This window comes from Chenopodium quinoa, unplaced genomic scaffold, assembly GCF_001683475.1.
Source record: "Chenopodium quinoa cultivar QQ74 unplaced genomic scaffold, ASM168347v1, whole genome shotgun sequence".
Lineage (NCBI taxonomy): Eukaryota > Viridiplantae > Streptophyta > Magnoliopsida > Caryophyllales > Amaranthaceae > Chenopodium > Chenopodium quinoa.
Genome location: NW_018744693.1, coordinates 2842315 through 2855781, shown reverse-complemented (window position 1 = coordinate 2855781; position 13467 = coordinate 2842315). Strand labels below are relative to the sequence as shown.

The 13467-nt window shown below is 33.6% G+C and overlaps 1 protein-coding gene across 1 annotated transcript; it reads left to right on the top strand.

Annotated features, from left to right (window-relative positions):
• The first annotated feature begins 8721 nt into the window (after positions 1-8721).
• On the top strand, positions 8722-13008 carry LOC110702588 (methylsterol monooxygenase 1-1-like). Its single transcript, XM_021880320.1, has 5 exons — positions 8722-9396; positions 9924-10246; positions 12098-12245; positions 12343-12375; positions 12652-13008. Exons 1-5 carry the CDS (start codon positions 9067-9069, stop codon positions 12703-12705), a joined length of 888 nt encoding a protein of 295 aa, XP_021736012.1. The 5' UTR covers positions 8722-9066; the 3' UTR covers positions 12706-13008.
• The last annotated feature ends 459 nt before the right edge of the window (positions 13009-13467 follow it).

Sequence of the window (13467 nt, the reverse complement as noted above, 5' to 3'; positions counted from 1 at the left end):
GATATAATTGAACTTGTCTACACTGGTCCAAAAAAAGAGTACAAGACTATTTTGTTTAAGTGTATTTGGATGGATTGTGGTAGGGGTATGAACATACATGAACAATACAAGCTAGTCGAAGTGAATCATACTAAGAAATACCCCAAGTATGATCCCTTCGTATTATCTTATCAAGTGAGCCAAGTGTACTACACATCCTACCCAAGCCTAAAAAGGGATCGAGTTCAATGGTGGGCTGTGTTTAAAACACAAGCAAGGTCAGTGGTTGATGCTCCAATGGACCTTGATTTTATGCAGGCACCGTCGCCACAAGTCCATGCAACGCTTTGTCCATCGAATGGCATTCTTGGCTATGACCTAGTTGAGGATGACGACGAAGATGATGATGGCGGCTTAATAATCTCAAGCAATGAAGATGATGAATCAAGCGTCGACTCTAGTGATAGTGACGAGGATGATGAGATCGATGTGGTTTTAGATGATAGTAGTGATGATACCAGTAGTGATAGTAGCGATGAAAGTCATGACTAGGAGATCGAATTTATTATTTGTTACTGTAAAATGAATAGTTAAATTTGCTTGTAGTTGTGTAATTGTCGGTTGAATTTGATTGTCACTGTAAAATCAATTAAAGAGTTTGTCGTTTTATTGTTAATCTTGTTACATCTCATTATACTTGTAATTTTTATAATGTTAATAATATCATGGCATGTGACTAACATCTTTTTCAGGTGGAAATGGTGGGAGGGAAAAAAGAATAAACATCAAAGAAAAATAAGGGAAAGGAGAAAAGGCAAGTTCTCATTTATGATGACGACGAGGAAATGGTGGACGTGGAGGACGCAGCAGATTTGGGTGACAATGAGGATCCTCAAACACAGATGCAGATACATCATCATGGGCAACAGCTTCAGGGGCAACAAGCCTCACAGTCTTCTAAGTTGGTGGTATTAGACCTTGCCACTTGCTGGTATGTATGTAGTTGTAATTTCATTCCCTTTCTACCCATATTTCTTATCACTGACCTATGTATTAATCTAACATAAACTATTTATTTATTATTTGTTCATGATTCACATTAAAATAGGTTTGACGATAAACCTGTGAGAAACGCCGTCTCTAACTCCCTAACAGGCTACTATCGATCTGCTTGGAGGAATTACGGAGAGGTTGATAAGAAGACGAAGGATCATTGGTGGAACTTGTTTTGCGTATGACATTTTATACTTATAACTATGTATTACTAAATGTATTGATGGAGTTGTGTTTGATAATTTTAAATGTTTGTCATATGCAGAAACAATGCACATGGGCACCTGAGTTAAACGACCATGTGAAGCGAACCTTCGAAGTCAAGTTCGCAGATCGGCTGAGGGACATGTTTCACGCAGTCACACACAGGATGAACGGTAAGAAGCCGAAATGGATGATCGATGAAGTCCACAAGGATATGATGGACGTTTTGGCCAATGATGATACGTATAAGAAGAGGTCCGAACAAAACAAGAAGAACAGAAGAGGCGGATCGATGGACAATGTGGTTGAGCCAACCCATTACCAGGGTTCAATTACATCTGTACAACATGCTAAAAGGATGGTGAGTTTGTTTTTTAGGCAATTGAAAAAGACAACAATTATGGTTACATTGAAATGATAAGCTTAATTTGGTTTGGTGCATGTACGTTCAAAGGCGGCGAAAAACAATGGCCAGTTACCAACTGCACATGATATTTTCATGAAGAAACACTTCAAGGAGATCCCTGGGAAAGGAAAGGTGCCAGCAAATGCCAAAGTCAAGAACATTGCGGTAACAACTTTAATATAATTTTGGCTTTAAACATATTAATTCGGCTTGAAATGGCTTCACTTTAAGGATATGAACCATTAAACTTAGTACATTTGCTTGCTTATGTGATTTCAAGTCAAATATTCTTACAACTATGTAAATATAGGATAGTTTGAGAAATAATGAGTTCAAAAATTAAGAAATATAGAAAATAGGCATATAAGAAGGCATTTTGGCTTGAAATGGCTTCATTTTGAGAATATGGACCCGTAAACTTAGTAAATTTGCTTCTTTTATGTGATTTCAAGTCATAAACTCTTATAACTATGTAAATATGTGATGATTTGAGAAAGAATGTGTCCAAAAGTTAAGAAATATATAAAAAAAAGGCATGGAAGAACTCATTTTGGCTTGAAATGGCTTCATTTTGAGGATTTCGACCCTTAATCTTAGAAATTTGCTTCTTTTACGTGATTTCAAGTCATAAAATCTTATAAATATGTAAATATGGTATGGTTTGAGAAATAATGAGTTCAAAAGTTAAGAAATAAAGAAAATAGGCATGTAAGAACCCATTTTGGCTTGAAATGGCTTCATTTTGAGGATATGGACCCATAAACTTAGAAAATTGCTTCTTTTACGTGATTTCAAGTCATAAACTCTTATAAATATGTAAATATGGGATGGTTTGAGAAAGGCTGAGTTCAAAAGTTAAGAAATAAAGAAAATAGGCATGTAAGAACCCATTTTGGCTTGAAATGGCTTCATTTTGAGGATATGGACCCATTAACTTAGTAAATTGCTTCTTTTACGTGATTTCAAGTATAAACTCTTATGAATATGTAAATATGGTATGGTTTGAGAAATAATGAGTTCAAAAGTTAAGAAATAAAGAAAATAGGCATGTAAGAACCCATTTTGGCTTGAAATGGCTTCATTTTGAGGATATGGACTCATAAACTTAGTAAATTTGCTTCTTTTATGTTATTTGAAGTCATAAACTCTTATAAATATGTAAATATGTGATGGTTTGAGAAAGAATGTGTCCAAAAGTTAAGAAATATAGAAAATAGGCATGGAAGAACCCATTTTGGCTTGAAATGGCTTCATTTTGAGGATATGGACCCATAAACTTAGAAAATTGCTTCTTTTAGGTGATTTCAAGTCATAAACTCTTATAAATATGTAAATATAGGATGGTTTGAGAAAGAATGAGTTCAAAAGTTAAGAAATAAAGAAAATAGGCATGTAAGAACTCATTTTGGCTTGAAATGGCTTCATTTTGAGGATATGGACCCATAAACTTAGTAAATTGCTTCTTTTACGTGATTTCAAGTCATAAACTCTTATAACTATGTAAATATGGGATGGTTTGAGAAAGAATGAGTTTAAAAGTTAAGAAATAAAGAAAATAGGCATGTAAGAACCCATTTTGGCTTGAAATGGCTTCATTTTGAGGATATGGACCCATAAACTTAGTAAATTTGCTTCTTTTATGTGATTTTAAGTCATAAACTCTTATCACTATATAAATATGTGATGGTTTGAGAAAGAATGTGTCCAAAAGTTAAGAAATATAGAAAATAGGCATGAAAGAACCCATTTTGGCTTGAAATGGCTTCATTTTGAGGATATGGACCCATAAACTTAGAAAATTGTTTCTTTAACGTGATTTCAAATCATAAAATCTTGTAAATATGTAAATTGGGATGGTTTGAGAAATAATGAGTTCAAAAGTTAAGAAATAAAGAAAATAGGCATGTAAGAACCCATTTTGGCTTGAAATGGCTTCATTTTGAGGATTTCGACCCTTAATCTTAGAAATTTGCTTCTTTTACGTGATTTCCAGTCATAAACTCTTATAAATATGTAAATATGGGATGGTTTGAGAAAGAATGAGTTCAAAAGTTAAGAAATAAAGAAAATAGGCATGTAAGAAATCATTTTGGCTTGAAATGACTTCATTTTGAGGATATGGACCCATAAACTTAGTAAATTTGCTTCTTTTATGTGATTTCAAGTCATAACTCTTATAACTATGTAAATATGTGATGGTTTGAGAAATAATGTGTCCAAAAGTTAAGAAGTATAGAAAATAGGCATGTAAGAACCCATTTTGGCTTGAAATGGCTTCATTTTGAGGATATGGACCCATAAACTTAGAAATTTGATTCTTTTACGTGATTTCAAGTCATAAACTCTTATAACTATGTAAATATGTGATGGTTTGAGAAAGAATGAGTGCAAAAGTTAAGAAATAAAGAAAATAGGCATGTAAGAACCCATTTTTGCTTGAAATGGCTTCATTTTGAGAATATGGACCCATAAACTTAGAAAATTGCTTCTTTTACGTGATTTCAAGTCTTCACTTATATGTTTATTTGCTTTACTTGTAACTTATGTTGTTGGTTAATTGTTTAAACTATATATTATTGTATAATGTCTTTCTTGTAGGAGAACTACCAGAAGAATGTTGAAGAAGCCACCACTCAAGGGATTAAAAAGAGTCCTAATGAGTTGTATTGGGAGAGTGTGGGTGGTCGCAACAAGAAGGGTCGAGTGAGGGGACTTGGCCAAAGTGCAGAGCTGTACTTTGGCAACCGGACGGGTCGAGGTTCTAGGTCTTCACAACAGTACACACCGTCTGTTGTTTGTCAGATGCACGCAGGACCAGATGGACCATAGGGTGGAGGCTCTTCGTAGTGAGATCCGCAATGAACTCCGGAGTGAAATACGGAGTGAACTTCGGAGTGAAATGGAAGTTGAGATGCAAGCTCAAATTCAAGCTGAAGTGACCCAAATGGAAAGGAGAGCCGAGGAGAGGTGGAATGACTTCATGAGACGATTTGGCAACAACGACACATGTTCCACCATTCAGCCTCAGCGACGAGACCCTAAGGATGACCCGGGTAGTGGAGGAGCAAGCCAGGGTACCCCTGCAGTTTTTTATCCTAGCTTAGGTTTATGTAGTACGGACAAGTAGTTAATTAGAATTTATGTAGCTTTTGATGATTTTCCCGCTTTTGTAGAATTACTATATATTATGTAGCTTTTGGATATGTTTAACTTCATAATAGCTTTTGTGGAAATATATATATTTATATTTCCGAAATTGGTTTATAATTTTAATTTTCACAGGTATTAGGTGCAGGAACATAGGTTATTAATGCTGGACAACTAGAATTTTAGCTTTGTGAATTATATTCTGCGACGGAAATAATTAATATTTAGTTTGTCGGAATTGATTTACGACGGAAAATGAAGAACAATCCGTCGCTGACAGAATCCTTAACGACGGAAACTTCCCTCACAAAAGTTGAAAGTTTGCGAGGGAATTAAATTCCGTCGGAATATTGTGAGGGATTTTTCCGTCGCAAATAGTCTTTTTACAAGGGATTTATCCGTCGCAAATAATTTTTTTGCAAGGGATTTTTCCGTCGCAAATAATCTTTTTGTAAGGGATTTTTCCGTCGCAAATAATCTTTTTGCAAGGGATTTTTCCATCGCAAACCTCCGACGAAATACAATTCCGTCGCAAATTCTGAACTTTTGCAAGGGAATTTTCCGTCGTAAGTGATTCTTTAGCGACGGAAGTTTTCATCGTAAATCTGCGACGGATGATACCTGAAAGTCAAATTTTCTAGCAACGGAAGATATTCAGTCGGTATTTCCGTCGTAAAAGACATTTCCGACGGAATTTCCCTCGGAAATTCTTTTTTTTCCTATGAAAGGTTTTGCGACGGAATGTTACGACGGAATTCCGTCGGAAATGCTGTTTGCGACGGAAATTGGCCTTTTTGCAAGGGAAAATTTCCGTCGGTATTTAACCTTTTTCTTGTAGTGAGTGTGGATGCAGCATGTGCCCTGCTCATACCCAGCACTTAATATTCCACTTGAAAGTGGGGGGGTGGATGAGATTCGAACCCGTGACCTTTATGTCACGTTGGCTCTGATACCATGTTAGTGGATCAACTCAACCAAAAGCTTAAGTTGATGCTTGGGGCCTAGGAATATGTTTTATACTTTATCAGGATGTGCACTATAATTTGTCAAATTTATGTAATTGAACCCACTTGGGCTAAACTCTAGATCCGCCACTACCATGGAGTAGATGCAGGTAGTTGAAGGTGTTGCATTTAATGATGCAGATGGGAAGTTGAATAAGTTGGGGGAAGTGATATTAAAAGAATTGAATGAGGAAGTGGGATCTGTTTTTGTTTTTGGTGGGAGTGGTTAGAAACTAATGTTAGATTATGATTTTAATTGATTGTAGTTAACTGTATAAGTATATGTTAATCAATTTTTAATAAGGGTAGTGTCGTAATTTTTGGTATTAAAAAGTTGCCATAAAAGGAAAGAATTTTTTTGTTGCAATTAAAGCTTAGCACCCATTTTTAGTAATTATTGCAATTTACAATTAACGGAGGAAGTAATTACATATAAACTTCCTTTAAAAAGTAATCCTAACTAAAAAGCAAACATGAAGAAGTTTTGGTAACAAAGTGAGTACCTAATTGTACAAGTAGTGGAGTACAAAAACATATACGGAGTAATCGATTTCAATTCCATTGATCAAACAACAAATTATATGCTAAACAAACCTTGTAATCAAATCAAGATCTTAAGACCCACGTGGATCACTACTTAAACAATCCAATCTCGAAGTCATTAAACTTAATTTTATTGTTAACAACACTAATTTTATATTAAAAGGGAGGACAACTTTTGATAAAGTCCTACAAACATCACGTATGCTCGATAACTACTAAAACCACCAATCCCATTAATATCCATCATCCTATTGCAACAACCCTAAACAATTAGAGCACCCAACTTAAGATATTCAAGGTTTTTGGGCATTGCCCCCCATTTCAACGTTACATAGGGTCTACATATTTTGCTTTTGGGAGCTTTGGTCCCTACTCTCACTTTGCCTTACTTCACTAAGGGCACTACCACCACAAATATATAGGATTACTTCTCCATAACGTTTATTTATGGCTTATTTAGTTAACCTTTTTTTACTTATTTGATCTATTTTAGTATAATTTGATCTGATCGGATTTGATTGTTTGATTTGACAAAACTTAGACCTTATGAATGCGATAATGTGTAAAGAAAAAAATTTCTAATGGGTCTTTTTAGATTTGTAATCATATGTATTTTATTAATATGTAATTTTCATTACGAAATTAAAGATATTTAGTGATAAAAACCCGCACATAAAACGATAGAGTGTACTGCGTTAGAACTAATTTTTCTTATCTTAACTTATTATTTATGAAATAAGTAAATATAAGGTCAACTAAACATGGACTTAATCAGTAGACATGAATAGGATAGAAACTTAATTAAAAAAAAAAAAAAAAAAAAAAAAAAAAAAAAAAAAAAAACCTAGCCTCTCTTTCCTCTCTTCTCTCTCTAAAGCCCTAGTCTCCATTGTTGAATTTTGGAGGGGCTTCCATCGATTTTTATCGGTGGAAAGCCCCAATTGTTTGTTTTTGTGTGCTTATTCTATTGTTTTAGGTTTATAATAATTCTTCCTCTTCTAGGAGGAATATTTCTCCCTCGAAAGACAGAGTTTTTCTTCTTCTTTAGGAAGATTTGGCTCCTTCAAAAGATTGGGTTTTTCTTCTTCTTTAGGAAGATTTGGCTCCTTCGAAAGATCGGGTTTTTCTTCTTCTTTAGGAAGATTTGGCTCCTTCGAAAGACCGGATTTTTCTTCTCTCTTTTGAGGGAGGATTTGCTTTTTTATTTTATGGATTGCTATAGAGTTGTTTCATTAGTAAAATTTTGTGCGAGATCGAAAAAGAGGTTAATATTTCGATTACAATCTAGCGAATCAGACGGAAATTTTTTGCACGGCTACAACAGATCGATAGACCCCCTCGCCAATGAAGGCTGTAAATCACAGCGATATGAAAGAGGGTATGAAGAATGTACGATTTGCAACAACGATCGTAACTTTGCTTACGGAATGTTTTTATTTGATTCAATTATTATGTATTCATTAGATCTGAATCTCTTTGTAAATGTCGTATGACTTTATTTATGAATCAATTTTATTTCAAAAAAAAACATGGACTTAATCACAATATATGTATTCATATCATTAAATTTTTATAAGGTAAACTAATACAAAATTAAAGATATTAATGGTCAAAATTATGCTTTGGCTAATTTAGTTATATACTCCACATGTCTTTTTATAAGCTAGAGTTGTATTTGCACATTTGTCGAGACACAAACTTTAACCACTAATATATTTAATTAGATGTTAGTAAAACTGGTGATTAAATTAATTTATAAAAGTAGACATTATGATAAATCCGACAACATACTACATGATCATATTTTTATATTACTTCCTTCGTTGTTTTATAGTTACAATAGTTTGACTTTTACACTTTGATTAGCTTTGATGATTTATACTAAAGCAAAAATATAGTTAAGTAGGATATTGTTATATTTGTCTCGATTTATACTATTTTAATAATTTTTACATATTGGTTTTTAAAAATATTAACAATTGAAATTATATCGGCAAGCATGAAAAGAGAAGTGTTACAACTATTAAAAAAAATAGAGAAAGTATATACTACGTAGTGGTAAAAAAAATTAAGTCAATGATGGCATATGAATAATGGAAAATTTCAACTCTACCTTGTAAAAAAAATGAAAGGCGTATATATATATATATATATATATATATATATATATATATATATATATATATATATATATATATATATATTTGAAAGACGAGGTACGTAATATACTTATAACACGCATATATATATATATGTATTTTTTGAAAGACGAGATACGTAATATACTTATAACACGCAAATATAAATGTTACAAATAATTAAAAAAAATTGACTATAAAAGCATATTTAATGCATATAAAGTTTGAAGTAATCATAATCATACACACGGAGTATAATAAATTTAATGCTTATACGCATTTCGTCCACCCAAAGTAGCGAATTCGATTTTAAAAGGACAACCTCTCACTCACTTGTTTGTACTTTAGCCACCAAACATAATATTCCAACCCAAACAGTAAACACCCTCTTCAATCCCTTTAAATAACAATCACTTCTTCTCCTTTTGCCAGCCCAGTCCAGCACACCATACAAAAACACCTTCCCTAAACAAAACAAATCCAAAAAACTAATCAAACACATAAAACAAACCCAAAATTAAAAATCAAAATCAAAATCCACATTCATTCATATTTCATACTCTGCTTTTCTGGAAAATCCTACATTCATACAATGTTGCCATACTCTACAATCGGAGAAGCCGAATCTGCTTTGAATCGAACACTAACATTCCCAGAAACTCTTTGGTTTAATTACTCTGCTAATAAATCAGATTATTTTTTGTACTGTCACAACATTCTCTTCCTTTTTGTCATTTTCTCTCTCATCCCAATCCCCCTTGTTGTTGCCGAGGTTCTTCGCGCTGCCAATGTCGAGCGTTACAAAATCCAGCCTAAAGTCAGATTATCGTTTTCTGAGATCATTACTTGTTATAAGACTGTTATGAAGATGTTCTTCTTTGTTGTGGGTCCTCTTCAACTCGTTTCCTACCCTTCTGTTCAGGTCATTACTGCTTTTTTTCAGCGATTTTCTTTCTGGGTTTTGTTTAATCTGAAGTGGGTTTTTGTGTTTTCGATGATTTCGTGGAAAAGTTCTTGTAATTTTACGTTTTTTTTTTTTGGGTGGGTGCATGTTGATGATTCTTATCATGTTTTATATAAACTGTTGTATTGATTTTTTTGATGATTATGTTCGTGTTATTGATTGAGTTTTGAGTTGATTAGGATGTTTATTCTAGTAATTTTTTGTTGTAGATTTGATGAATTTTTGTGTTTGATAATGTGAATTTGATATCTATGTTCATTAGATTTGGGGATTGATATAGTTGACAAGGTTGATTTTTACTGCATTAATGCATTTGGTAGAGAATTGGAGAATGTGCTATTAGAGGATGAATATGATTGATTGGACAAAAAATTAATAGAAAAATGCTAAAATTATGAAATGATTTAGTGAATATCTTTGTGTTGAGTGGTTGCAAGATGATAATGATTTGTTGAACTGAATTGATTGATTATGAAATGTGACAGTTAATTGGGATAAGAACGGGACTGCCATTGCCATCAGGATGGGAGATGTTGATCCAATTAGCTGTATATTTCATAGTTGAGGACTACACAAATTATTGGGTGCATAGATTTTTACATTGCAAATGGGGGTACGAGAAGATTCACAAGGTCCACCATGAGTACACTGCGCCGATTGGTTTTGCAGCCCCGTATGCGCATTGGGCTGAGATTTTGATCCTTGGGATCCCATCGTTTCTCGGCCCTGCAATGGTTCCGGGCCATATGATTACGTTTTGGTCTTGGATTGCATTGAGACAGATTGAGGCGATTGAAACCCACAGTGGGTAAGCATGCTTATGGCCCTCCTTTCTTTCTTTTTTGTTTATGCAATGGTCATTCATATTAACATAATGATGAAAAAACAGTTAATTATCACCTTTTACGCCTCTTTTATTTCATGTTCTAAGTAGACGATCAAGAAAGTGATTTGAATTTAATGGATCATTATTAGCATCATGCTTCTTATCCACTGTGAATGCAATCACAAGCCTGATTTTTTCTTTGACTCATTGTACACTTTTTGAATTTCACATTGCTTCCCTAACTGTATCTGTTGATGAACTGTAAAATTAGTGCTTTAGCTTTAATCATTGACTTAATAATGAGATGTGGGTATTAGCATTAGATTTTTGTAGCTTACTGTTCTCTTCTGGCCTCAAAGTAGAAGTTGACATTGCAATTATGTACTATAATTTATTTGTATTGACATGGTCTTTCAGTTTAATAGCAAAATGTATGGCTTTCATGTCTTCAGCAGCATATTCTCAGTCAATCCTTGTTTAGTAAATGCTTGATATGTTAACTTTTGCATGTTGTGCCTTGACTGAATCATCACGATAGTATTGTAATATTGTATGTTGCGTTGATTTGCAGCATTTCACAGTCCAAATTCACTCCAGTTATGTATGGCTAGTTTTATTTCTTTCTTGAAAAAAAAAAATGCAGTTGAAATGGAAGGCTAAGCAATGTAATCAAGTATCATGCATTTATGCAAGCTAAATTGCAACACAGTCACATTTCATTTCATTGTCATTGGGTTGTGGGTCATATTTATCATGGTCTTTTCTGCCTGTTATAATATACAAGTACTTCATACCATTTGTGCTTGGATTCATATTTTATGTGTATAAACTCTTAGTCATGAAGTCATAGAACGGATGAAATTAGTTCTGATAAACACTTTGTCATCTTTTACTGGATCTTAATTAAAGTAAATAAACTTAGATACGCTATTTGTGTGTTGGGCTATGAAGTTTTTGGACATTTAAGATATCAGGGGTTCGTTTAAAACCATCATCACAAACAGGGGATGGGATGCAATTGTCACCTTTGATGAGTCCCTGATCCAGGGCTAGATTGTAATTAACACTATTTTCAGTTTTTCACCATACCCCTAGAGTCCTGTAGAGTTTATTTTTATGTGGGAAATGGTAAATGTAGTTTTCCCTTAGGTTCCTGCAGAAAGATTTTGAACTTCCTCTTAATCTGATTGGGCATGATCCTGAACTGGCTTTCATTTTTTTGACACTTTGGTGTCAAATAATGATTTGCAACTGGGTTTGTGCTTTGGATACGCTTGATTAGCTTTTAATTGAACAAGTGTGGTATATTTGGATACCTTTTTTCTGTTTGCTTTGACTCTATTTTGTGCATTAAGAATTTAGATACATTTTGGATCATTTCACATGATATTAACTTTTGGTTGTTCAATTTAAACTTTTGTCATGATGGGGATGTTGGACATAGTAGTGCAGGATTTTTCCTGTATCCCGCCCATACTACAAACATATCACTGTGTTTTCTTGATAGAGACCAGAGGCTAATAATAATCAGATTTTATGTTAATCTCTGTTCAGTACTACTAATTGTTTCTCTGTGTGGATTTTCCTCTTCAACGGCATAAGCTTTTATAAATGAAATGATTTAAGATTTCTAGTGCCAATTAGATGAGAGATGAGACATTCCTAATTGAGCTGCTTTGGTGTCTCACCATTGGAAGGTTTTTATTATTCCTACTTGCCATCATGTAACTCACCATCGTTTATGGGTTCTTTTTGAGCTTTTTGTCGGATATTCTCGCTAAATCTTCATTGTTGCTTATCTTGATATGAATCAGACTAACTGTTTTCTTGCAGATATGATTTTCCTTGGAGCCCCACCAAGTATATTCCTTTTTATGGTGGTGCTGAGTACCATGATTACCATCATTACGTTGGAGGACAAAGCCAAAGCAACTTTGCTTCAGTCTTCACCTACTGTGATTACATCTATGGGACTGATAAGGTGATTACATTCTGTGTCCAGTGATTATTAGCTTTCTTGTCAAATGATCTTAATTGTGATACTCACTGCTTATTCCTTTCTATCCGTTGTCTTACAGGGCTTTCGTTACCAGAAGAAGCTCCTTGCAAAGGTACACATTTGACATCATGTCTTATGTGCTTGATATTTGCTACTTATCTATGTTGATAAAGGAAGCTTGTCTTAAGTTGGTTAACAGTTAACAGACAAAATTAGATTAATATTAGGTTGGCAAATAAATAACCTTGATCCGTCTAAAATTGTACTCATGAACAACAGAATAAGGTCTAATTATGTAGTTTTATATCTTTCATACCCTATAATTTTACTTCACACTAAAGTGTCTCTGGTCTCTATAACTAATCTTGGTGAATAATTTTCCATGCAGTTGAAAGAAGAATCAAGCACCAATGGCCAACAAAATGGCCTTAAATATGATTAGGGATTTCCGCGGCATGCTTAGATTTCTCTCTGTGGGTGCATTCTCAGCTATAGTTTTAAGGTAGATGATGCTCGCTATGCTGAGCTGAATGTTCAATTGTGCCCTAAGGTAGTGTAGTCAGCTGTTGCCCCTTCCTTTCCTTTCCTTTTTTTTTCCTTTTTCTTTTCTTTTGGGGGAGGGGGGTGAAGGTTGTTAGCATATGTAGTTATACTTCCTTTTTGGTATGTAGTTATATGTTTTAATCTCCCATAATGTGTTGATATTTATGAAGTGTTTATGGCATTTTGGGTCTATCTTGGGAAACGATTTGTGTGTGAATACTACGAATACAAAGCTTTTAAATGCGTGAAATGCCTGCTTTACTATTCAACAACAATTTTTCTCATAATATACAAAGTATTAACATTGAATTTTTTTTTAAAAAAAAATTATGAGTAAAAAGGTAATTAAGCTATTTTATGAAGAAAGAGTATTTTCGTAATTTTGTTAAATTATTTTGTGGAATACGGTATTACTACTTCCTCGGTCCCTCCGTTAAAGATGACAAAGTTTTAGAAAATTTATAGGGTAGGGATCATAGGGTGAATATTATAAATTTATAATGTATAGTTAGTGAAGATTCATTTAAAGAAAATTGGCTTAAAATAATTCCTACTATTATTGATGTGTACAAAGTAATACGACTTCAACTATTAGCTTTTTTTTTTTTTGTTGGAACTGTTAGCTATCACTGGTATTATCTTTTAAACTCTTAAGAATAAT